At 40.0% G+C, this 25603-nt stretch overlaps 1 protein-coding gene across 4 annotated transcripts in view; it reads left to right on the forward strand.

Annotated features, from left to right (window-relative positions):
* The first annotated feature begins 2328 nt into the window (after positions 1–2328).
* The window catches only part of sh3bp2 (SH3-domain binding protein 2), a 30050-nt gene continuing 6775 nt past the window's right edge, over positions 2329–25603 (forward strand). Inside the window, exons 1-5 of one of the 4 annotated variants that reach the window (XM_046067429.1) lie at positions 2329–2474; positions 22803–22942; positions 23201–23303; positions 24317–24434; positions 24581–24648. In XM_046067429.1, coding sequence (XP_045923385.1) covers positions 22807–22942; positions 23201–23303; positions 24317–24434; positions 24581–24648 — 425 coding nt within the window. In that variant the 5' untranslated portion in view covers positions 2329–2474; positions 22803–22806. Of the gene's footprint in view, positions 2475–10626; positions 10952–21082; positions 21268–22802; positions 22943–23200; positions 23304–24316; positions 24435–24580; positions 24649–25603 lie in introns of those variants that run through there. The other 3 variants (XM_046067425.1, XM_046067426.1, XM_046067424.1) reach the window with 3 other exon arrangements.

A 25603-nucleotide genomic window follows, 5' to 3' on the forward strand; every position in this document is an offset into this window, starting at 1 on the left:
CAGTCACAGAGACTACTTCCTGTATACAAGGTTCAGAATCTAGAGTGACAAAAATGATACCCATAAATGCTCCCGTAGGATGTGTGGTCTACAATGCACATCAACAATAGGCTATATGACATGAAACAAGAGAGATGATTTTACATTGCTAAAAGATGGTCTAACGCTGGCTTTATGGTTGACACAACCGCTTACCAGGAGTACTCACATTTGTCGAGCGCAGGGTGGCATGCTGCAGAGATGCTCACAAGTCTCTGAGCAAGAGTCCAAGTCAAGTCTCAAGTCTCTCGTGGTTATTACGAATGCTGCATTCAAGCCAGGTTGCTAATAAAACTGCATGGCTATAAGGGATTCTGTAACTGTAACCTGTTTTTCATTTACAGAGCACAACCATGTAATGTGTAATGCAATTACTGACAGCTTAATACTGTTTGTCAGCACACTCCCCAGACTCTTAAACCCAGTGTAATGTTAACTAAATAAAACTGACGTTGCATAATCAACAATAAACCTGTAACCTGTTTTTAACTTACAGAGCACAACCATGTCGCCTAATGTACAATGCGTCTACAATTATTGACAGCTTATTAAATACTGTAAGTCAACACACTCCCCAGACTCTCAAACCCAGTGTAAATTCATCTTTTCATAACGAACGACAGTCAGAGTAAACCTCTCGTAGGTCGTAGCTGAAGCAAGAAGCAAGCTAACGTTAGTTGGTCAATGCTGAGATAAACATGTTTACTAACCACAGGTTACTAACCTATTTGCGTTCAGCGCGTCTTTGTTTGGGTCTTGTTTTATGAAGTTTTAAAGCCAAAGTTTATGATAAATGGCTCAGCATCTGCTGGTTTTTGTTCTTTCTTTCTTTCCTCTCTCACGTGCCGCCGCGCGCAGCAGAAGCTACGTGTTACGTATGCAGGTTATAGGTAATGGAGGGAGGGGAATAACGGCAAGCTCGTCAGACGTTTCCTAAAAATAAACATTGTTCACGAGTCCTGCAACTCGAGTCTGAAGTCTTTTGAGGACGAGTCTCAAGTCGAGTCTGAAGTCACTGTGTGTCGCACTCGAGTCCCCGTCTCTGGCATGCTGTGAGCGTTACTTCAGCATAATAAAAAAAATCCACAATATCAGCCACATGTTAACACACAATGTTTCATCCTATACACAGCCAACACATCCTCATACCTAAATGATAAAAAAGTTCAACCAACATTTAACACCGTTTTCCAATTATCAGTCCAGTGACAGGCGTACTTGAGTGACAAGTCACAAGGCGTTTAAGAGGTGGTGAATGTTGTGGTAGTTTGGTTAGGTTTAGGAAAAGATTGTGGTTTGGGTGATCTGATCTTAATCTAAGTCACCACAATAGACAAACACAGTCTGATTAAACTAATACCACACAGAAAATTATATGTTTTTATGTTTTTATTGGACACACCGTGTAAAGATTCACAGTGCAGGGGAAAAGTATGTGAACCCCTAGGCTAATGACTTCTCCAAAAGCTAAGTGGAGTCAGTAATCAGCCAACCTGGAGTCCAATCAATGAGACCAGAAGGAAGAAACGTTTCAATCAATGCTGGACACAACCTGCTTGCACGATATTATGTTATGTATATTATATTACATTCTGCCTGACCAGTAATCAAATATGCTCAGAGTTGGCTCAATATAGTGAAGGAGGGACAAAAAAAACAAACTTGAACTGTGGTTAGTTACAGGTAAATTTCGGAATCCAGGTCATTTCTTTGATGTGCTGCAGATGACCAGGTAATAATCTATCTAGTCTGCAAACTGACGTTACAGGAGCAGTGCCCAGTCCCCAGTCCCCAGTGGATGCTTGTTTGAATAGCAACACGTGTCCAACAACATGCTGATTCTGACACTTTGGTATTGTCTATTATTATAACCCCTGCCTGTTAGGTGTTTAGACTCTTGACACGTTTTGGAGTCACCAAACGTTATAACCAAACCAGCCCTGCTTGTTGTGACTGGAGAACGTGTTATAGCAGGTTTCAGGCTTTCAGGCCTAGTGTGTGCTGTTTGTTTATGACATATTTTCTGACCAGATGGAAGCTAAAAGGAGAGGTCCTACACTGTAAAAGGGGAAGTTAGGCATTGTGTTCTGGCTGCAGTCATACAGCCAGTGAAATGTGAAACATGCATAAACACAATGTTGTTACTTTCTTTGGTGCAGCTACGGAGCACTGTTCAAAGGTTTCTGCTGGAAAGTAGAAACATGCTTTTAGTTTCTATGTTGCCTTACTCTTTTGTATGCCAGCCTGTGTGTTTGTATGAGTTCTTCAGACAGTTTCTCTTGTGGTTGAAGGGAGGGTGTCATGACACTTTATATAGTAGCTCTGAAACGCCTCGCCAGGAAGTGAACTGGGCTGAAGCACAGTTCTGAGGGCTCAAACCACTGATGACACAGACACAGAAAGAGGAGCTACACAACTGACGCAGCACTCCATGGGTAAGTTTTAATTAAAATGTTTTAAAAGTGTATACACGCTTTGCTCTTTTATTTTCTATTTTAAAGGATATAGCTGCATTGCTGCTAGGTTTACTAATAGAGAAAGAAATAGTGTTACACACAGTAAGTGCAGCTCTCTACAGATATGCAAGTCTTTCAGACAACTTTTTCTGCTTTATATGGTGTTATAGTTAAAATTCTGTTTGCTGGTTCAACGGACCAATTCATGGGTCCAGATGGAAAAACCAACTAATAAAGCTGAGTTGTAGGGCTGGGCAATAATTTAATCACCAACTCAGCAGATTCACATCACAGTTTTTGAAATTCTTCTACACATACACAAAGTTGGACTGTGTTGGACTAAAGTTACACTCGGTTTTGACGTAGTAGCATCCAGGACCAGTGTTAAACCAGCTTCCATGCACTGGATGTGTTGCTCCTGAACAGGGCTTTACTTCACCTCCACACCCAGTCAGCTAATGACATGCTTAGACTTAACCTTGAAAGCGTGGCCATTAACCTAGCAGCTAACATTAGAGCATACAAACATTGTTTAATTTTTGTGATTAGGTTTAGGAAAACATATTAAGTAGGTTAGAGAATGGTTAGTTATGGTTGCAAGATATGATTCGACAATCACTAGTGAAGGGGTTTAGCATTGAACCCTGAGTATTTTATATTTTTCCACACATTTACCATGCTATGATATAATTATATCACAGAATATCCTGATTCATATTTTTATAGTGATTTCACCCATATAGCCCAGCTGAGGTGTCACTCAAAACATTTTTTACATTATTAAGGAATGTATGGTTTCAGCTTCCACCCATACATCTTTTCAAAGCCAAGCCTGGTGGTAGCATTACTGTGGAGTTACAGTAGTGTGTTGATGTGTCTTTTGATTCTTGGTGGTAAGAAGAAGTTCATAAACTTGGTTTACTCTGAACACATGACTTCTGTTTTTTGTGTAGCCATGTAAAGCCATTGAGAGCACAGTGATTCGTGTTTTAGTGGAATTTGTGTTGTTGTTGTAGTTGTTGTCTCCTTTATAAGTGTGTTGTGTGCTTTATATGTGAATGTTAAGTGATAGAATGGATGTAGAGTTGGATTTACCCCTCATTAAACTCTGCTGCACACTAGTCAAGTCAATATAATTTGATTTATATAGTCCAACACCAGAAATCATAAATATCCCTGATAAGGAAAAAACTGGAAGAAGATGGCATATTTATGGCCTGAACCTACAGGCATGACAATTACTCGTTTTATTTTGTAGTAATTTGGGCTGGAGTTATTTTCAGTTTATAGAATCATTGGAATCAGTTCATTAAAAACATTTGTTCAGTGCTTGACCAGAGCTCCGACTGCGCAGTCCCACTGCAAATGAAAATTCTGCTCAGCTCGATAACAAGTCGAGACGGTCGCTCATGAAGGATAAGCCAGTGAGTCCAACTCTATTATGTACATTTGTGACATCTAGTAATTAAATACAATATTTGGAACTACTTCCTACTTTGAGACTAAAAAGATATGAGATGGAGAGTGGATTGCTTGAGCGACTCAGCGACTGTCAACTTTCAGGGCTTGAGTTCACTGTGTACTGTGATACTATCCTATCTCTCTTATCACGTCACAACTTGGTCTCAGGCAAGTGACACAACAATGCAACCACTAAAAGATAGTGCCAAAAGGCTGTGTGTGTGTGTGTGTGTGTGTGTCTGTGTGTTTGTATGGCTATAATATCAATCTAGATAATGTCATGTGGATTGCAGTCCAAGACCAATAACGATTGCAGCTAAATGTTGGCAACTTGAATCAGCTGTGTACTGTATTTGCTGTTATGAGCATACCTCATTCCTCCTTTGAATGAATGACTTCGGTCACCCACACAGTGAGCAAGAGACGCTGCTCTTTAGTTGGTATCAAATTCTAACAGGTTGGTTTTAACACCTCAGCTTTTGCTGCTGCGGGCAGTGGTTTGAGATTTTGCAACTAAATTTACATTTTGTGCTGGTACAGTGTTCATTGAGCATTACTACAGGACTTGATCTGACGATGTGTATAGAAGATGAGAAGGGTGTTGATAAAATGTTGTGGGTGTAAACACGATTTTAGCATGGATATATGTTCTGCTTGCATACATGAAATATAGTACATAGACAGAAGTCGAATAGTCGAATCAGTATTGTTAAGTCTTGCCTATAGTTGAATGATCGTCGCATCATGTGTGATGGTGGGTCGGTTTACACATGGTAGCTCCGCTTTAATCTTATTCACACAATTCCACATAAAAATATTTATTAAAAGCTTCTTTCTTTTCAGATTTTATTTACAGCATTATATGTTGATATTTATTTCGTAATAGGCTGTATATTTACTTATTGGGAGAAAACCTGTAGTTCTGTGTAACATCAGAGGGTGAGCACTCCATATAGAAAATGGTATGATCCTCGTTTCATTACAGCTCTGCGAAGATACAGCTGTGAGTTTGGCAGTCGAATCAGGCTCCTCATATCGAAGCATTAAATCTTTGATTATCTGGAGTCACCCCAAAATAAAAGTATAAAGTAGTATATATTGGGAATACTTCAAGTACAGTACCTCCAAAATTCAACTAGCATAAAATCATGTTTTGAGAACAGAAACTAAATAAAAAATCAGTGCTACAATATCTTCAATGTAGGGAAGGGTCACTCACACAGGAGCGCTCTTGTTTACCCGGTGCCTCTGCAGTTTCAACTCATGGTAAAATGGGACACACTCACAGTATAAATTGGCCTTTTGGAGTTCCCGTTTGCTGTATGTTTAATCTTATGTGATGCATAAGCACAACAAGCACAAATGTCCAGACGATCTGCAGGGGTTGATTTTGGAAAAGCGTTCAGATGCATCAGGAAGCTTCAGGTGATCTTACTGACTGGTGCCTACAGAGAAGTGCACTGCCACGCCTACACACACACACACACATACACATACGGTAGACAGACAGCAGACAGAAACACTGGGAGGGGAAAATGCAAGAAACACTTGGAACTGGGAGGGGAGCAAAGCCAGATCAAAACAGTTCAGTGTTCTGGAAGAAATTTTCCGATTTGTTTTCTACACAAAACTTTTACGTGATAGATCCATTTGGAGCACTTCAAGGCTTGGATTAACATGACCCTGGTTCATCATCAGTACAAAAGATGGACAACTGTTACATGTATGTGGACATAAAACTGAAGTTAAGAGAAGTCAACTACAACTTCACTTAGAAACATCCAAACACCGGGCTTAAAATAGCCCAGCTAATGGCCAGCTGAATCTAAAGATTAAACTTTGTGTACACCTGATAACACTTTCAATCATTTCCGTTCTAGATCATTCTTTGAATGAATTCAGCAACTATTGTTCCTGTTTGGAACAATAAAACGTTCTGAATTTACCATGGCCTCTTCTCCATAGCAACATTGACTAAAGGTCATGGGTATCGTGGAGCCGTTCGCCATGCCAAACTGACATCATTTCTCAAAACTTATATTGAAATACTTCACAACCCTAAAGGGTCTGTTTAAGATGGATAGGAAGATGTGTAATTGGTCTAAAAGGTGAATACTAGCCCATATATGGTACATATATGGACAAGTATAAAGTGTGTATGATGACACAGGGAAGTTGTCAGAGACAGTCTAGGCCACTAGCAGTTACACAGACTTTACTAACAAGAAAGTGTCATGAAAGTTCACCTGCATCACACATGATGATGATGACTTTTATTTTTGTGACACGCACACGAAGGTGTCAACCCTCATGGGTTTACAAGATACCATAAGTACAGTTGCAGTGGTCAAACATGTTATTTTCTTCCCAAATGACTGGTTAAAAATGATGGTTGTTCTACAGCTCGGTCTTAAACTAAATATTCTGCTTTCTCTCCCATGCTTGTCAAAGAAAATCGGATACAAAAAAGATGGCATTCTTTAAGTATAACAAAATATAATCAGAATCATCGAGCCGAAACAATCACTATAAACAGAGAACATTTAACGAAGGGCGTCACTTTGTGTTAAAAAGTGGTGGGGACATTTAAGGGCTCATATGAGGGGTGTGACAAAACACTTAGGCCACAAAACATGAGAAAGCACAATATTGGAGTCTCGAGAACAAGATAACAAGATACTCCAATGCTATTTATAAGAAATACTCATTGATGAAAAAGGCAATTTGATTGAGGGGTTTGGGGGTCCTCCCTCAGAAGATTTTGAACATTAAACTCTTGATTTCCTGCATTCTAGAGACATTTTGTGCACCAATTTATGGTGGAAATTTATATGAATGGAAACAAAATTCATGTGGCTGGTTCATTCATTATATAAAAATATTATTGAACATAATGCAGTAATCATTAGCTTGTTTTTTTAGCCTAAGTTACTTTTTAAGCCAAGGCAGATTTGATTCTTCTGTATTTACATTGCATTTGATATTTTCCTATTGTACAAGTAAACCTTTCTCATAGAATTTTTATTTGCAATTTAACATTTCTAGTTGCAAGCTAATTTTCAGAAAACTTTTAGCAAATGTTTTTAAAAAGTGGTGCGGACAAAATCAGCCATTTCAAAAAGTGGTGGGGACATGTCCCCAGCGTCCCCAGTGTAAATGACACCTATGCTTTTAACTAAAAAGTACATCCTGATGCATAGTATTACAACTTATATGTTGACGGAAACCCCAGAAACTTAATCGAACACAGGACACAGCTATAGAGTTGTGTTTGGTGTGTATGGAATCCCAGATGACCACTGTGACGACCCCTGTAGGGCTGTCTTGTATAACTCTCTCTGTGCTTCTTATTAGGTAATCGTGAACACCTGAGGGCCCCAGGGTGTGCAGATTATTTAAGCCGGCACTAGTGCAGTTCTCTCTCTTCCCCCTCACTCTTCTCTTTTCTTCGTCGGCAGAGGCGCCCCCCGTCAAGGATGTGCCGTCGGTCATTTTGAGTTCTTGTTGTTTTATTTCTACATTTCAACACCTTCACCTACACTATACGTTCACTCACCCACACCTAACACTACTGACTGGACTGATTTTCACATGACATATTTTGGTTTATGTTATAGTAAAATTTATTGTTTACTCTTTGTTAAGAATAAATTACTTTTGTTAAACTTTTAGTAGGCCTGCGGTGTGTCTCCATATTTTGTCACGGTCCATGAGCCAGATCGTGACACCACATTGTTTAACTTTATTCAGTACAGCTCCCAGTGCTATGTCCGCTGACTGCTAGAGCCAAAATATTTATATGACAGCACAACTTAACCCGAAATTAAAAGCAACTGAACTTCCGTCTAATGATTTTTTTGTCTATGATGTACAATTTGTGTTTTGTCTTGATTTATTACTAGTCTCCATATTTTCATTATAATCTGTAGAATGTTTTCAATCCACAAATAATAATAATTCCACAATCTGACCATCAACTTTAATTGAAGCTAGAAGCTTTAATTTGTCTCATTTTCCCCCTTTCCATTCATCTCTTAAGAAGGATACTGATCATTCTGTACCTGTATATTTATCTCTGGCAAGTAGAGTAAAAACTATAAAGATGAACATACTGATCAAGATTCTTTTTATGTTCCAATGTTTCTTCTTGACATTGGTCATTTACCTAGATAGAAAGCTTTCTTTCTTTATTTGAAATTAAACAATTCACATGTATGCAAAGCTATACTACATCTAGACTTCATCAGCAATGAGGACTTTGAATATCAAACTTTCAGTTCTTGTCAGGATCTGGTCTGTATGTCATTTTGTTTTGTCTATGTGTCTGCTTGTTTCCGTTTTATTTTGGTAATGGTCTGTGTTAGCTGTGCATCTTGTGCTTGTTTCTGGTCTTCCTGAGAACCTAATGTGTCCCACCTGTGAGTGACCTCTCTGTTTGCTGTGTAGGTTTGTCTGTTCTTATATTGTCCAGGTGTTCCCGTAATGTTTGCAGATCCGTTTGTCTGTCATACTGCATGCTGTTTGTAGTCGAGTCGTGTGAATCTGTGTGCCATCCCTGTCCATTTTATCACCGTTCTGTGGAGTCTGGACATTGTTTCTGTTCACCTGTCTATGTTGCACTATACACTTGCTTACTGTAGATTTAGGAGTTTGCTTCTCTCCTGACAGTTCAACAAATATTGTTGTTATTTCTTTTGTTTGTGGATTTTGGACTTTTAGTTGCCTTTTCTTTACCTTTTGGGATTAGTTGGTTTTGTGGACAGCTTTTGGAGGATTACGAAAGATTGTAATTCTGAGTTAAGTCTTTGGTATATACAGTATAGGTGTAACTAGGAGCATTGGAAATGAAGCATTGGAAAGATCCCTCGTGATTGTTTCCATGCAGTCAGTTCGTTTATTATTTATTCATTAAAGTATGATTACTTTTCATAATTTGTACATTCATGTTTAAGTATTTACTCATTTTCCTTGCATAGTTGCATACTTTCTCACATGGTCCTTCCTGCTCTCGCTCTCTCTGACCCTCCTATCTTCCTCTTTGCATTAATAATCACACACAAACTTATTGTATGCAGCTAGAAAATGACGAATAACCTGTTAGGACGTAAAGAAATGTTAGAGGAGGTTGGGGAGATTTCATGTGTAACTGACTTAGCATCTACAGTATGTGGTTTTGACAACCTGGTCTCGCCGGTTTCTTGCTCTCTCTCTCTCTCTCTCTCTCTAGCGGTTTTGCTGAGAAGAAAATGTGTGTATCCATCTATTGAAAAACAGATATTTCTTCAGGGTCAAATGAAATTGAAAAGGGGCTGTAGCATAGCCATTTGCCTTCAAATTGCAAATTCATGCAGCTTAAACGGAATAGAAAACAGAGAAACGTGCAAGGTTCCAACGCTTAAGTGTCCATTAATGTAGTGTAAATGTACCATAAGGCCCAATTCCATCAGAATAAGAAACATTCTGACTAAGTAAAACAATAAAGGTGGTTAGCTAATTAACTTGCAAGTGTGCAATGCAAGCAGACTAGCTCAGAGAGCTAACATTAGCGAACATTTCTGAGCTACCTACAGTAGCAGCTATTCACACCATGAAACACCATTGATTTTGCTATAACTCTATGAGCCACACAAACAACTTTAATTAACTTTAACAGTACCCACACAAGGAAGTGTAAAACTGTTGATTTTCATTTTACCTAGCATTTAAGCCCTCAGACAAGTTTGCAAAGTCTTTTAATTTGTAAATCAGGAGGGTGCTGTTCAGGCAGGTCAAGGGGAGAGAAATAGTCAGAGAACCCATCAAAAACCCACAGTACCTAGGCGCAGCAAGTGCTAGCTGTTAAAACTAGACTAAACTAAACCGACATCACAAACAAAGCATAATCTATTTGCATTTATTGATCAGAGCATTCACAATAATCAACTCCTCTCTCTGTCTGGTTGACTGTCCCTTCACTTCCCTGTCATTTGCCTCTTGTCTGTGGATCACTGCAACAAAAAGACTTATTTCATAATTTCACAGCAGCACTGCTTAGCTGTGGGCCTTACAGTAATCACATGCCAAAATATTTAGACACCAAAAAGCATTAAACCACTTGCCAGCATACCGTGCATGTACCGTGATATGTGGGGCGTGCAGACACCTGCAGGATCTCAGTCAAATCAAGCCCTGAATTTGACCTTAGAGTGTTGAAAATGATTTCAGATAATAATGATAACTACTTTTTTCTAGATAAGTTGTATATTGGGATGGCTTTTTGAAGATTTAGGGATAGATTTAACAAAGCTCTTGTGTCACTGTGCACTGTCAAAACAAGTCTGAAACGACTCACACAACTTTATACTCATCCATTTCGTCAATTTCTATTCTAATATATTTGTGTGTGTGCTTGACCACTGTATTGTTCCAGTCTTTGGGGATGGAAAGTCCCTATGTCTCTTCTCACGTCCTGTGTGTCCGAGTGTATGAGGCATATGTGTGAAGTGGTGTGGGTTGTGTCCCACAGCCAATCATATTCTAGCTCTGTGGAAGCAGGAAGGAACATGCTTCAGCCGGTCGACCAATAAGAAGCTGTTCTGGAGGAGGAGGCCCCTTCAGGAAACAACTGGCGGAGTATCAGGGGTTCAGACCTCCAACAGACTTCCTGAGCAACACGACTGATAGTTCTATCTTCCCATCTATGCCTGTCTTTAATTAGTTTTTCTTTTATTTATTTATTCTTCCATCTCTTCTTTCATTCATCTGTATTCTTGTTTTACAAATCCAACCACTCTCCTAATACTCTGGAGTCTCTATCCAGTCTGCCCTTGGTCCATCTTGCCATACATCTGTCCACCGTCGCTCCACGCGGTTGAAAATTATGGTGGTATATTGTGTTGTACTGCCGCTGTCATGTCCGCCGACATGTCCGCTCCATCCGTGAGGAAGAAGAAGTCGTTTGCGCGGACCTCCAAGCCAAGTGTCAGGATGTGTATTTGGGAACAGAGGGATGTCATGTAAGTTATCTTCATTCTTCATGAGCCTGGGTTTGTCTTGTGCCTGATGTTCACTTTTTGTAACTTAATGTATGGATGCATTTCTAGATAAGTTGACTGGAGGTTGTCCTCACCTGCATTGGTTTGGTGACCAGTTCTGAAGCTGTTTCGGGGTGTAAAGGATATATTTTGCAGGTTGGTTTCTGTCTTTATCTGGCATACCTTCTGGTTTCAGATATCTGGCATTTAGTGGTCCTTTGTGTCAACTTGGGATTCATGTATTCTTTGGTGCAAGGCGGTGCAAAACACTCAGCTGGAGGTTTATGTCATCTGCATTTGTTGGGTTTGGTAATATTCCTTCCCCATTACAAGATCAGTAAAGCAACTGAAGGATTCCCCTTTAACTTTGTCTTCGCCTGTTGATTGGAGTGTGAAAGCTCCTAGTGTCTGTTGGAGAATCTCCTCATTGAAGTCATTTTTTAGTCACATTTTTATTCACATTTGTTGTTGAATTTTTTTGCTTATCCAGTTAACCCAAAATAGTTCATTTGATGGCCCCTGTTTCCATCTTGGCACCTTTCAGTCTACAGTATTGAGAACAAGTTTAGCCTGTCACAAAGTCTTGCTTAAACAGTGCATTTTCTCACGACACATTTGACAGGATGGCATTTTGACAGCTTTCACTGGATGTGAAACTCGAAATAGAACTGTCCATTTCGAGCAGACTGAAGAGCAAAGCTTACTCTGCAGCTGCAGCAGCAGTGACACATACTGTACTTTCTACCGTCAGTCCATCTCTATGCGGTGAAGAAGTATGACTGTAAACACTACCATGACACTGTAAAGAAACTACAGTTTTTTCAATTTGAATCAGTTGGCGGCTCAATCCCCATCTCCTCCACTCTGCATGTGAAAGAGTCCTTGGGCAAGACACTAAACCCCAAATTGCTTTGATTTTCAGCTGATGAGCAGGTGACACCTTGCATGATAGCCTCTGTCATCAGTGTGTGAATGTGTGTGAATGTGATATGTATTGTATAGCGCTTTGAGTGGTCAGAAGACTACGCAAGGCTCTATACAGCTACAATCCATTTCCAAGATAAAATGACATGATTAATGGGGTGGGAACGAGGACAAACAAATGTTCTGTTACAGAAGTATCTCAAAAGTTTTTAATACAGTTTTGAACCTCAAATTGTTATTTATATGAAACCTCAGAGGTTTATAAGGGAGCTGCTTACAGCTATTGACTTGGGAAATGTGACAAGTAGACACTGTTTTTGTAAGGGGTCATAAGCCAAAAGGGTTGGGAACCACTGGTTTGAAATTTGTTGCATTTGATAAGTTTATCAAAGGTTTTCAATTTGAAAATCTTAATCTGAGTAACGAGTAACTATAGCTGTCCAATAAATTTAGTACAACTTTCCCCTCTGAAATGTAGTGGAGTACAATTGTAAAGGAGCATATCATTGCAGTACTAAAGTAAAGTACAAGAGCCTCAAAATTTAACTTAAGTACGGCACTTGAGTAAAGGTACTTTGTTACTCTCCACCATAGCAGCAGATTATCTCAAAGAAAACTATTGGAGAGGGAAAATCACACTGTGGGTAGTTCACAGGTTTCTTTCCCACAAGAGTCAAAGGTTTAGTCATTTCAAGCAGACAGCTGACACCTGTGAGACCACGCACATTTTTCTGAGGGTCAGTTTTTGGTTATTTATTATTTTATTATAATAAATCACTGATCTGTTTGGGTGTATTTCACCACAGAGACACGTAGATTTAATTTTCCAGTGACAATAGGAAGTGATTGTGCTCCGATCAAGTCAGCTGTCAGTTGTTGCCACGGTTATTCCTCAGCAAGGCTCGTGTCAGAGACAGAGAAGAGAAAAGGCAACATTTACAGGAAATGTGTGTCGACCCAGTGTTGGGGGGAGGGAGGGTGGGCATGTGGTCTCAAAGCAAAATCTCAACGCGATCTCTCTCTCTCTCTCTCTCTCTGTCTCTCTCTCTTCCTGCCTCTCTAATCTCTTGTGGTTTTTACTTCAGAAAGGAAACACAGCTATAGTACAATTTTTAATCTTTGAATAGTCACAGTAGAAGACCTGTACTGTCTGTGTGTGTGGGTGTGTGTGTGTGTGTGTGTGTGTGTTAGTCTGAGAGGAATCCTTCCTGTAGCCGTTGGAACTGTGACGGCTGCGCAGTTCCTGTGGATGTCATTGCCATATATGGACAAAGGAAGTGACAATGTGTAGGAGAAGCCACAGGTAGAGAAAGAGGACCTGGTTTTATATTTCAGTTTTCTATGAGCCCACTGCTCCAGGTGTGTGTTTGTGTGTGTGTGTGTCTGTAAAGTAAAAGCTGACTTTCTCTTCTGCTTTTCTTTTTTTTTGAGAAGGAACCAAATAATTCCACACACAGTCGGCCACTCACTTTATTAATGGTCCATCAGGTAAAATTAATTTAATAAAACAGCACCAGCACCATACTGTTTAAATCTCATGCAGGAAGATTGCACCGATGGTATCAGCAGTACCAAGCATTCATACAAACTAAACGTATTTCCTCACCAAGTCCAAATTTACTTGCAACAAATAGATGCACAGCAGGGATGCAACTTTGTGTGATAGAAAACACTTTGAAATTATTTTTATATGTTTCAAAATGTTGCTGTCAGAAATGAAATCCACGTCTGTTTAATGTTTCTCCACCTAAACAGTCCATATCTTACTTTATGAATTATCTGAGTCATCACCGCAACCTCCGGTCACATGGAACAAGAGCTGTCAAATAAAGGTAAATGACAGGAACAGGAACAATCTTTTTGCTCTTTCACAACAAGGATTTTGTGGCCCTGTACACAAATCAAAACATTATGATTCCTCCTTAAACACACTGCCTATCAGTGAAACACGCCATTGCCTCCATTTCTTTTGTTAAGTAGCAAGAAAAGCTAAACATTGCCATTCGTTCTAGAGGTTGGAGACTCGATTGTGACCCTGTTGTGTGAAAAGAAGAGGAAGTTGAACATAAAAAGGGTAAAGTTTTGATTTGGATGTGCATCGTTGTGTGAAATTGACGCAAAAGCACTTTTCACATTTTTTAATCAGAATTTCAGTTTGGACATGCTTATAAATGTCACCGGATGAACCAAGATGATACATACTATACCAGAGAAAAATCCACTATGTCCAATACATTATTATACATATTATTTTGCTAAAGAACTATGCGAATCAACCAGAGTAACAAAATCTTATGAAAACAGCTAAATGCTAACATCAGAATGCTAACATGCTCCCAATGACAATGCTAACATGCTAATATTTAAAACAGACAGTCAGTTAGCATTAAACACAAAGTACAGCTGAGGCTGATGGCAATAACAATATTTCTTCAAGTGTTTCAAGTCATAAAGCATAGTATTTTGCAAATTAAAATGTTGACCTGATGCTGGTGCTAGATGAAAAGTCAGAGGAGCACTAAAGTTATTACATTTCATCCTGAGGCGAACATCTCGTGGCAATCCGTCTGATAGTTGTCCTCAGGCAACTACAAATGTTGATATCATAGTGTTGCCATGAATGTCTGTACAAGCTTTTTTGGTAATTCACCAAATAGTTATAGCGATGCTTTCATTGCTAATAACTCAGAAGTGGCTCAAAATCTCATAGTGTGAAAGTCCATAATCAAACATCACATATGTAAATATTCTGTTTGTTTGTAGCGTATGCATCCAAAATGCTTTTTGTCTTTTCCTGGGGCAAGTCCAGATCCATTCCCCCAGGTGAAAGGGAGACTTTGTCAATACCAGGAGAAATTCCAAGTATTTAAAAAAAATTTCTAATGCTTTTCCTTCAGTGTCATCGGTGTGCACACATTCTGTTCAGCTTCTTTTAATCATTCATCTGGACCATAAAAGGAGAAGAGGAAACACTCAAGAGTTCACATAAACCTCTCTGTACTAACCTTCAGTTTCATACCCACATATTGTAGTTGCAGTGAAAATGTGAAGCTGAGCCGGTGAAGGAACCACTGTGGTCGAAAAAGGAAGCGTGCCTTAAGTAAAAATGCAGGTCTGTGTGACAGTATCTGCATCCTAAGCAGGACAGACATTTATCTGCACCAGCTGCAGCTCGTACAGTGGTTGTAAGATCTCGTCATCTGCTCAGGGGTTGCGTGTCTTGCGGAGGCGGTGGGAACTTGATGATCGGATCTGAGCCTGAAACTCAAACTTTGGTCACTGCAGCGAGGGCATTAGTTAGCCACAAGCATGTTTGTAGCAGACACCTGGCAGCCAGTGAAATCTGTGCCACACCATCATAGATGCTGTGGTGGCGTGTATGCACGAACGCTTACATTTATCTTGACCCAAATAATCATACAAACAATTACTCAGTGCTTACAGAAAAACTTACTCCCAACAGAACAGTACAGGTGGACACAATGCAACAACCATGACAGTAAGGAGAGCCTGTGCTGTCTGGGTCCAAGCTTTCAGCCATATCACAAAGTCGTCATCAGAGCATGCTGTTTGCGCCATTGTCACGGTGACAGGCATGTTTACTAGGGGTGGGGATCACCAGGGGCCCCACGATATGATAGTATCTCGGTATTTATGTTGCGATTCGATTTTATTGGGCTTTTAAATATATTGAGATATGTTGCAATTTATTACCTTTTACCAACTTCCAATTAGGTCCCTAAAGTCAAACTTTGTCAACATCTGTTTATCTAAAAAGATACATTTCTCTGTTTGTTCATATCACTTTTTCAGTCCTCTACAGGGTCCTGTTAAGTTTTCTAGTGGACTAAAAAAGCAGATTTTATTATTCTAGTACCAAAAAGTTAAAACTCCCATCTGCAATTTATATAATAAAATATCGATACTTGGCATCCGTGTATCGCTACAGTATTGCCATGGCAAATATCACGATACTATGCTTTCCCCCACCCCTGATGTTTACTGGTGATGTATCTCATGGTTGCATGCTTCATTTGTTAAAAACCATTACCTCATGGTTACTGAGACAACTGTCAGACCATCATAGGCCCCACTGAAAACCACATGACTAAGAAAGAAATGTACTTCCTTTATTTAGTACTCATATTGTCCATGATGATGATTGCTCCATCAAAATTACATTCTCTCTCTGTTTCTAAAAAAATCCACACATCTCGGTCACATTCAGACTTTGGACTCTTTTGGCCCGTTCTTTGTCTCTCAGGCTACATACAGGTTGCCTTAACCCTCTGATTAGCAGCTCTTGTCTGTAGACTCTAATCAAGGCTTCCAATACATATTTGTTTTCTGGGTAAAATAAGCAAAACCAGCCAGAAGTGGAACTTCAGGTCTTGCATAGATAGAGTGAAGAGTGTGCTGATGTATGAGTCACAAACTTCAGACAGTCACTCACTGCAAAGGATCTGACACGAAATGTTAAATATAAAGACTTAATTCAAGTTCATCTCTATAGTTCTGGGGACTGTGTATAACAAGACTACATTGTTGATCTAATGTGCATGTAAAAAACCCTTAAATGAAAGTTTGAACCTCATAGTGATAGTTTCCTTTAAATTAAATGTGCTCCAGTACAAAACATACAACCAGGTACTTACACACTGCACTGGATCCTAACTTGTTTTCCCCTGCCACTGTCATGTTGTCATAAGGAAATTTAACAAGAACGCTGTCCTGCGATGTGATTCATCAGGGGTTTTCCATCTCACGGCTAGTTTCAGTTTCCTTTGTAAAACTCTGGTCAGTCTACTGCTGCCAGTCTGTTCTTGAGTCCACTGCAGCCCCCCTTCTTTTTTTGTTAGAGATCAGCGGCTTACAGTCTTGTCACAGAAAAGAGGTTTACAAACTTAGAAGAGACACTCTCTTTTCATTACACAACAGCAGTGTCAAAGTCAAAAAAGTGACACAACACCTTGGGCAGTAGAGCATCTGTTTTTATTCCCTCTGCAGGATTAAGGAAGCGCCTTAGGGATGTGGACATGCTGCCAGCAATTGAGGTTTTTGAACCAAAATTAAGGGTTTTGTTCAGGTATTTATGCTAGCAGCTTCCTTGTTGTCTTCACAAAAGTCCTGCTCAGTTTTAGGCTTTCTTTGGTTCAGATGATTGCAGCATATTTCAGTGCTTAAACAGCCCAGAGGATTACGCTTTCAGGTTCAAATTCCAACCCCAGCTTCTGTCGGTCATCACAAGCCGTCTTCTAAGATTGTAGTTTTTCTGAACTTTTACCAGGAGTGATTTGACCATCAGATCAACAAAAAGGCAATAATCTGTACAGATAGCTCCCATCAACTATAACTGAGCAATGTTTCACTCTAACAGAGATCTTTGTCAGGCATTGTCAAATCACCATCGCAAAGCAGAACAGGCAATATGTAGACACAAACATATTCATCACTGTGATCTGCGTGATTGAGAGTCAGTCTATTCTCAAGCTGGACCAATGAGAGCAGCAACAACACTGTCTGATACTCCTACATAAGGGAGCATATCTCTGTGTACATATCTATACTACAACTATATATCTGAACTACAACTGGAAACAACAAGGTCAATATTATACAGGCACATGTCAAATCCAACACATCAGAAGTTGAGTCTTTCATAAACCATCATAAACCTACAAGGAAAATACAAAAATAGAAAAGAGTGATATTATTGCCCAAAAATAAGTATTATATTTTATATTATTGCTAGTATTTTACAGGCGCACATTAAATCCAACACATTATACGTTGAGTCAAACAATTCATAAATCACATACTTAATCCAGGAAAAATACATTAAAACTGCTATATAGAAAAATACTCATTTCATCATACTTGAAAAATGTTTTGTGGATTACGACTTCCGAAGATCTAAACCAAATTTAGAAAGTAGTATTTTCTCTTCTTAAGAGCCATTACCAGCTATAATAGGTCTACCTGGTGGTTTTTCTAAATGTTTGTGTATTTTGGATACCCCCTAGATGCTCCAGAGGTGTGCGACCTCTGACATATATAGCAATTGTAAGTCGTTTTGGATAAAAGCGTCAGCTAAATGAAAAAAAAAGGAAACATAAAGCTGGAAGAGAATTATTCAGTGGGCAAGTTGACAGCATTCAAGTTGTCTTGATTCTTGTTGGATATCATCTCATGCCGTGTTGGTCTCTTACGTTTTCCATAAAAGCCATGAAAACACAGAATTAGAATTTCAAAAGTAACCACTTTAAAATCGCTGTTGAATCCAAGCATTGTTTTACATTGTGTGTGTTTGTGTGTGTCCGTGTGGAGGAAATATGCTTCAATGAGTCTGGTATGCAGGCAGCTCCTGTGCTTCCCTTCCTGACAAACAGCTACTCTCTGATTAGCATCTCTGGAGAACTTAAAAAAGAAATGTTGTAGGGTGAGAGGGTTCATTGACTCGATATATTTTTATTCTCTTGAAATAAAACATCAACAAACCGGACTATATTTCAGGAGAGCACCATATACAAGTAGGCTGAATGAGTCCTTTCTTAACGTTGTTGTTTCCTGCATGGAGTTTTTCAGCATCTTAACAGGGTTCTTGTCATGAAAGTAAATGACCTGTGGAAACTATACATTTCAATAGGTCATTTCTCATGGTAGTGGCTTTGCACTGCAGTGAGGGGAAATAGTTTGGGCAAGCTTCAATACCTAGAAATTGTGTAACCCAGCTGACAGAGAAAGCTTGTATTTTGCCGTTTCATTCATCATTTCCTCTGAGTGGGGAAAGTGACCTCATCCGACACAAGAACGTACTTAGGCAAACATTCATGAAGGACGGGATTCCCTTTACTGTTGCCTGTCTGTTGTTGTTTTTTCAAGCTTTGTATGTGTTTCAGGAAAAAAAGTTTTTTCACATGTTGCCAAATAAAGTTGAATTGTCATTTAAAGGGTTAAGAGATGGTAGCTGAAGTGTATCCACTGTAAATAGTTGTGAAATAGTGTCAGCCTGATCTTTGTCCTGTGTCAGTGGAAATAATGCTGAAACCTAGACTCTCAGGCCAATCGCTATGGACAACATGAAAATGCTGCGGCACAGTCACATTATGTTGTTTCACTTTTATCTGCTGGTTGCTCTGCTGTAGCTGAACGAGGGCTTCAGGAACTCCTGGTATCGATGATAAGCAGCTGGTGAACTTTGGCCTCACTCAGACTGAGATGAGGTTCAGTTAATTGTAGAATAGACTCCTTTTATCTGTGTGTGTGTGTGTGTGTGTCGGGGGGGGGGGGGGGGGGGGGGGGGGGGGGGGGGGGGTGAGTCTGTGTGATGTGCCCTATGTATGCTGGTTATCAGTAAACATTACTTTGAACAAATCTGAAAAATCAACCACATGATAGCCTTTGTAGGTCCTCTTGAAGTCCTCACCGCCCACAAAAGACGGGACACTGAGAGGTCAGAAACAAGCAGCAGCTCCACCCTGGTGATTTATTGTTTCAGGCAGGTTTTCTCGCCTCATTTTTTAAATCAGCTTTCCGTTCTCACTCCCGCCCTCTGTCCAGACTCCCATGTCTCTATTTTTTAAAGCCTGACACAATATTGCACTTTTTGCCAACACAGTACAACTTAAAATGAGAGTGTTCAAGTCTAATTTTTTTGAGCAGGTTGTAAGAATAGAGACATTGGTTGATTTCTGGACAGATTTCCATTCAATTTATAGTGAACATCAGTGGTCTCCCCATGATGATATTGTGTGATTCCCCTGAACATGTACACAAGAAATATGAAAAGATAATGGACAGATTGGCATAAAAAAGTGCATACTTGCAAAATAAGTGGTGCATGTATGCATAAGTGGCAAACTTCCAGCCAGGAACAGGCTAGCATTAGTTGGTCATAGTAGCTCTTCAAACACAATGGTTTGCGCAAACTGTTTGCAAAACTCTTTTGTGGAGCAGTTTATACTCTGACCTAGGAGGGTTAAAAAAAAAAAAAGAACAGTCACATCTCCCCAAGGAGCAAATTCAGTGGTTGCAGCTCCACTCAAATGAACTGAGTTTGCTACGAAATGCAGCTGTATTAAATGCAAATGTGACCAGGCACCTTGTATGTACATAAAGTAGGTTGCCTTGACTTGGTCAAATTCGATGCAGGAGATTTCATGACTTTTAGAATTAAGAATTAAGACTTTTAGTTCACGCACAGAACTAAGAAAAAATCACGTCAATCTCATGGCTTTTCTGTTTCTTTTTTTTTTAGAACATCCTCAGTATGCTTCAAATGAAGTGTTTGTCAGATCACCAAACAGCGTCTAAAAACCACTTTTCCGACAGTGGAATCGGGGGGGCTGCATCTGACATTTTTTGAAACTTTCAGAAGGGACCACCTGAAGTAGGCGGGGACACTTTCTCACGCTTATGCCTTTAGGCAACCGTGTTTGTTTGAAATATACTAAGGCCTTAACCGTGACAAGTAGACTGACTTTGACGTGAAAAATGAGTTGAGTGCCCTTTGATGCAGTCATATTTAACGTCAGCCTGCCAGTCACTGCATGTGAAGGGAACTACACACAGTTGTGGACAAGGCTACACTGAGTAGACAAACAAGCATTCCTGCAGGTTTTTATCTCAGTCAAAGGGAGTGGAAGAAATCCTGGTAAATACGGAGTTCTTCATTCCTGGGCTTCAAACACACACACACACACACACACACACACACACACACTCTTTCTCTCTCCCTCTGAGGTCAGTAGATGCTGTTGATAAAGTAGAAGTTCCATATAAACACATTAGACGTTTACTGTAAGAACTTCAGTTTGGATGTTTATTTTGACTGCTCTCTCTCTCTCTCTCACACACACACACACACACGCACACACACACACACACACACACACCTATTACATGAGCCTTGAACCACCGCAGAAGGACTCAGGACATTATGTGTTTGTTATGTCTGAACTGAATGTGTGTCTCGGTGTGTCTGCGGGTGTGCATATGTGTGTGTGTGTGTGTGTGTGTGTGTGTGTGTGTGTTTATGTAGCAAAGTACACTATCTCACTTTGAGTGTGTTTATGTGCAAGAGAGAGTGAGAGAGATAGAAATCAACAAAGGCAGCCAGAGAGAGAGAGAGAGAGTTCAGAAAAAGCTGAAAAAGCATCAGAGGAAAAGAGAGTGCGATGAGAAGAGACAAAAAGACGCAGCAGTGACCCTGAGGACAGAAAGAAAAGAACAAGTTTGGGTCCAGTTGGCTGTCTGTTCCACATCTCTGCCATGGACATATTGCCGGCGCTGGCATCCACAGTGTTAGCTTCCACACTTAGCCAGCTGAGGGAGAGCGCTGCTGTTCAGAGCATCAACAGGAGGCTCAACAGGAGGTAGGCAACACCTGAGCAGGTCACACCTGGATCACGCTGTGTAAGAAGATGGCTTTCTGAAGAAGAAGAAGAAAAATGAGAGAATATTGAATTGATTGATTGGCGTCTCGTATCTTTTCAACAAAGTGCAGATTTCACCAAAGTCAGTTCAGATTTTTGTTGTGTTTGTGTTTTTGAGAAAGAGACAGAGCGATAGAGAGAGAGTGCGTTGAGATTTTGCTTTGAGACCACATGCCCACCCTCCCTCCCCCCGACACTGGGTTGACACACATTTCCTGTAAATGTTGCCTTTTCTCTTCTCTGTCTCTGACACGAGCCTTGCTGAGGAATAACCGTGGCAACAACTGACAGCTGACGTGATTGGAGCACAATCACTTCCTATTGTCACTGGAAAATAAAATATACGCGTCTCTGTGGTGAAATACACCCAAACAGACAAGTGATGCGTGGCTGATGCCCGGCAAAATAATAACCAAAAATTGACTAATTCTGGACCCTCAGCCAAAGTGGTGGTCTCACAGCTGTCAGCTGTCTGCCTGAAATGACTAAATATTTGCCTCTCGTAGGAAAAAAACTACCTGTGAACCACCCACAGTGTGATTTTCCCTCTCCAGTCTTTTAGTTACCCTAATACTTAAGTTCAATTATGAGGTGTACCTTACCTCATACTTGTACTCCACCACATTTCACATGGGGAAAGTTCATTACTTTCCAGTGGTTCACAACCCTTTTGGCTTATAAAAACAGTGACTGCTTGCAGCCCCTTGTCACATATCCACAGTCACATTTGATTATGTGTGCATGGTCATTGCAGCTGTGGATTGTAGCAGAAGTCACATTGTAAGAATTAGTATTTGGTGATCTGGAATTTATGAGAATTTCCAGTCAGTGGAGTCTGGTGGCTTTGACGAGAGTCTCTGTAGGGATCCTTGTAGGGACACTTCTAATAACAAGCTGAACCTGTAAGTCGCAAAAACAAGCACTTTATTGGACGTACTTTGACGAGGCAGAATTTCCCAGAAGGATTATGCTGCAGCCCACTGCTGCTGACTGCAGCACGCTCGCTCAACACTGGACCAATTGAAAAGCAAAATGTTGTTTCAGTTAGTCACATAAACTCAAACACATAGGAACACAGGGTCCATGTTAAACAAAAACCTTACCCCTTAATGTCCAACAAAACACATTTCTTCACAGGGAGTCCAAATGAGAACATGTCTTAATAGTGCAGTGATTAAGGCATTACCCTGCAGATCCAAAGATGGATGGTTCAAATCCCGGTTGAGGCATGTTGACCGCTATACTGAACAGTAGAAATATTTCTTTCTATGTTTCATTTGGGGTAGTGATGGCGCAGTGACACTCTGGATAAAAGCGTCAGCTAAATGAATGAATGTAATGTGAGAACAGTTTTTTTTGTTGTTTCTGCTTCTGCTTCAATGTGCGACTCCTGAGGTAGCGGTCTTCGCTGGTAGATCTGTCACGCAGTGATGCGTTAATAATAACATCCTCTCCTCTCCTTACCTCTCTGGTAGAACCATGTCATCTTCAGAGGTGTGCTGGCCGGTGCCGATGCGAGCCATTGGGGCTCAAAACCTCCTCACCATGCCGGGAGGAGTTTCCACAGCGGGATACCTCCACAAGAAGGGAGGCAGCCAGTTCAGCCTCATGAAATGTGAGTTCATAATAAAAAGAATAAGAAGAAGTGTGGCTTAGGGACAGAGTAAGTGAAATGTCTCACAACACATTGTATCATCCAATTATATTCTCTTTGTTGATCCAGCAAGCTTTATACCTCAGTGACGCATAAAAGCCTTTTCAGTTGTTTTAAATTTCAAGAGTTCGTGCTCAGTTGTATGTATGTCCATCTTAAGTTTCCGTACACATGTGGCATGGATGGAAATATTGTTAATATCTGCTGCCTGTCTTACAGGGCCTCTGAGGTACACCATCATCCACAAGGGCTGTGTGTACTACTTTAAGAGCAGTACCTCTCCTGCACCACAGGGGGCGTTCTCTCTCAACGGCTACAACAGGTCAGTGCAAACTCTTCAGCTGCTGAGAGTCCTCAATCAGCAACTTTTTTTTAGCAGACTTCAAGACTCACAGTTTGCTAACCACCTGTATAAGCGGTTACTACTGGGAACCTGGATAAGAATGTCCACTGTATCAATATTCACATTGTTTTGTTTGTTTTATGTAAGGTGCGCTTTGTTTGTGACTATACAAATGTTAAATTGACTTGCCTTAGAGTACATTCACATGCTTGTCTCACTGACCAGAAGCTTTCAATGTACTGCATCTATAGAATACTATTATCTGACACACACACACACACACACACACTGATGCAGTGAGGTACATTTGCAATTTGGAGTGTCTTGCCCAAGGACACTTGGAGAGGGCTTGAACATCAAACCTTGCGTTTAGTGGATGACGGTTCTGTCTATCTATGAGCCACAGCTGATCGAACACGAAATGTACATACTCAACTCCAATGGGGCAGTAATTATTTTCACATTGTGAATACACACAATGAAGCAGTTAGTTCATCATAGACTGTTTAAATAAAGTGGACGTAGCCAGCGTGACGTCACCCTTTTGTTTGCGGACTACCTACTATCAGCCTTTTCTCCATTTTTTTTTTGTTCTCTTACATAGTTGAGTGGAATAGAGCGTGACTGGTTGTTATGAGGTTGCACTATTCTCAGCATTCCCACGTCACCATGCTTGGCACTTTTTGAGTGTATGAATAGTGGTGGGCAACACCGGAAAGTTTTTCAAGGTTCAGCTCACAATGAATGGCATCTTGCTGCATGAAGAAGGAAAATAATGCATAACGTTGTACCTGGTCATAGCAAAAGATTATCATATCACTCATAAGAACCACTGACTCAATGATGACATTTCTGGCAGTAATTCTCAGGTAATTCAGCAGTAGAACCCTCTAAAACCAACATGTTTGTAATGTATATATAAATAGACTAACTCTTGAACAGCACATTTCCCTTTATGGATCAGAGAGTAACACATTTATTCTCTTTCACAGAGTTATGAGAGCTGCAGAAGAGACAACGTCCAGTAATGTGTTTCCTTTTAAGATCGTCCACATCAGTAAAAAACACAGGACGTGGTTTTTCTCTGCAGCTAGTGAGGACGAGAGGAGGGTGAGAACAACCACACATATACTCATTTATATATATATATATACCTTTTAAATATTAATATCACTTTTTAAGCGTAAAAGCCCCCAAACAATGACAATACATATTCATGCCCAAACACCTCAAACATATCATTTTTGATTTTACAGAAATGGATGCGATACCTGCGGAGGGAGATAGATCACTATAACGACAGAAAAGAGTGCCACATTCCAAGGTAACATCAGCAAATCACATCACATTTTACAGCACAGTGTAGACACTGTCATATCAATTATGATGCAGAATATCTTTATTATGGGTATCTATATTTGTATTGGTGTTATAAATAAGTGAAACATCAGACCTATATAAAATTCAAAACCCAAACCACAGATTAACTGAAAAGAAACATGCAGTGCAACTTTACATCCTGTATGTCCAAAAGCTCTGTCATTTTCTACTGTCATGCACTTCTTTCTCACAGACCGCCAGCCTCCTTTAGCAGTGTGACCTCGGTCACCTTTAACGTTTGAGTGGAAACAAATTATTGCAGGTTGCAACAACGTGTCGCAAATTATTCCCAGCAGATTAATAGCACTTAAAGTTTCCCCCACCAGAAACTAATTCTGCAGGCTAATTTATAATTTATGAAGGCAATTAAAATGGACGCTTGCTTTTGATTACAAAGCTACCTGCCTGCCAGTTTTTCATTGAAAATACACTGTTAAAGGAACTGGGGACATTAGCAGCTCATTTAAAAGCTTCTCATTATAGTGAGTGTTTGTGCTGCACAGGGAGCCTTCTCTCGCAAGGAATGCATTTATTTGTATGATAGCAAAGTCAGATTTCTTTCCCTAATCTTATCTCAAATAATTGTATTAAAAGTTTTTGTAATGTGGCGAAAATACAAATGTGTTGTAGCAGTCTAACAAAAAACTATTTTATAGGATAGGATGCCAACAATTTTCTGTGTTGTAAAATCCTAACCTGCAGTAATGTTGTTGGAGGGAGAGAATCTCATTGGTTGAGTTAAACATAAACATCAGAGCTAAAGTAGCCCAAACGGGGAGGACATGTTAGCATTCGGCAAACTGGGATAGTAAATGGCGTAATGAATAACACTGTATTGTCCTCTTTTGTAAATTAATTCATGAGCAGGAAGCTCAGCTGAGTAGTTAGCCGGAAAACTA

This window comes from Micropterus dolomieu, linkage group LG13 (genome assembly GCF_021292245.1).
Source record: "Micropterus dolomieu isolate WLL.071019.BEF.003 ecotype Adirondacks linkage group LG13, ASM2129224v1, whole genome shotgun sequence".
NCBI classification, from domain to species: domain Eukaryota; kingdom Metazoa; phylum Chordata; class Actinopteri; order Centrarchiformes; family Centrarchidae; genus Micropterus; species Micropterus dolomieu.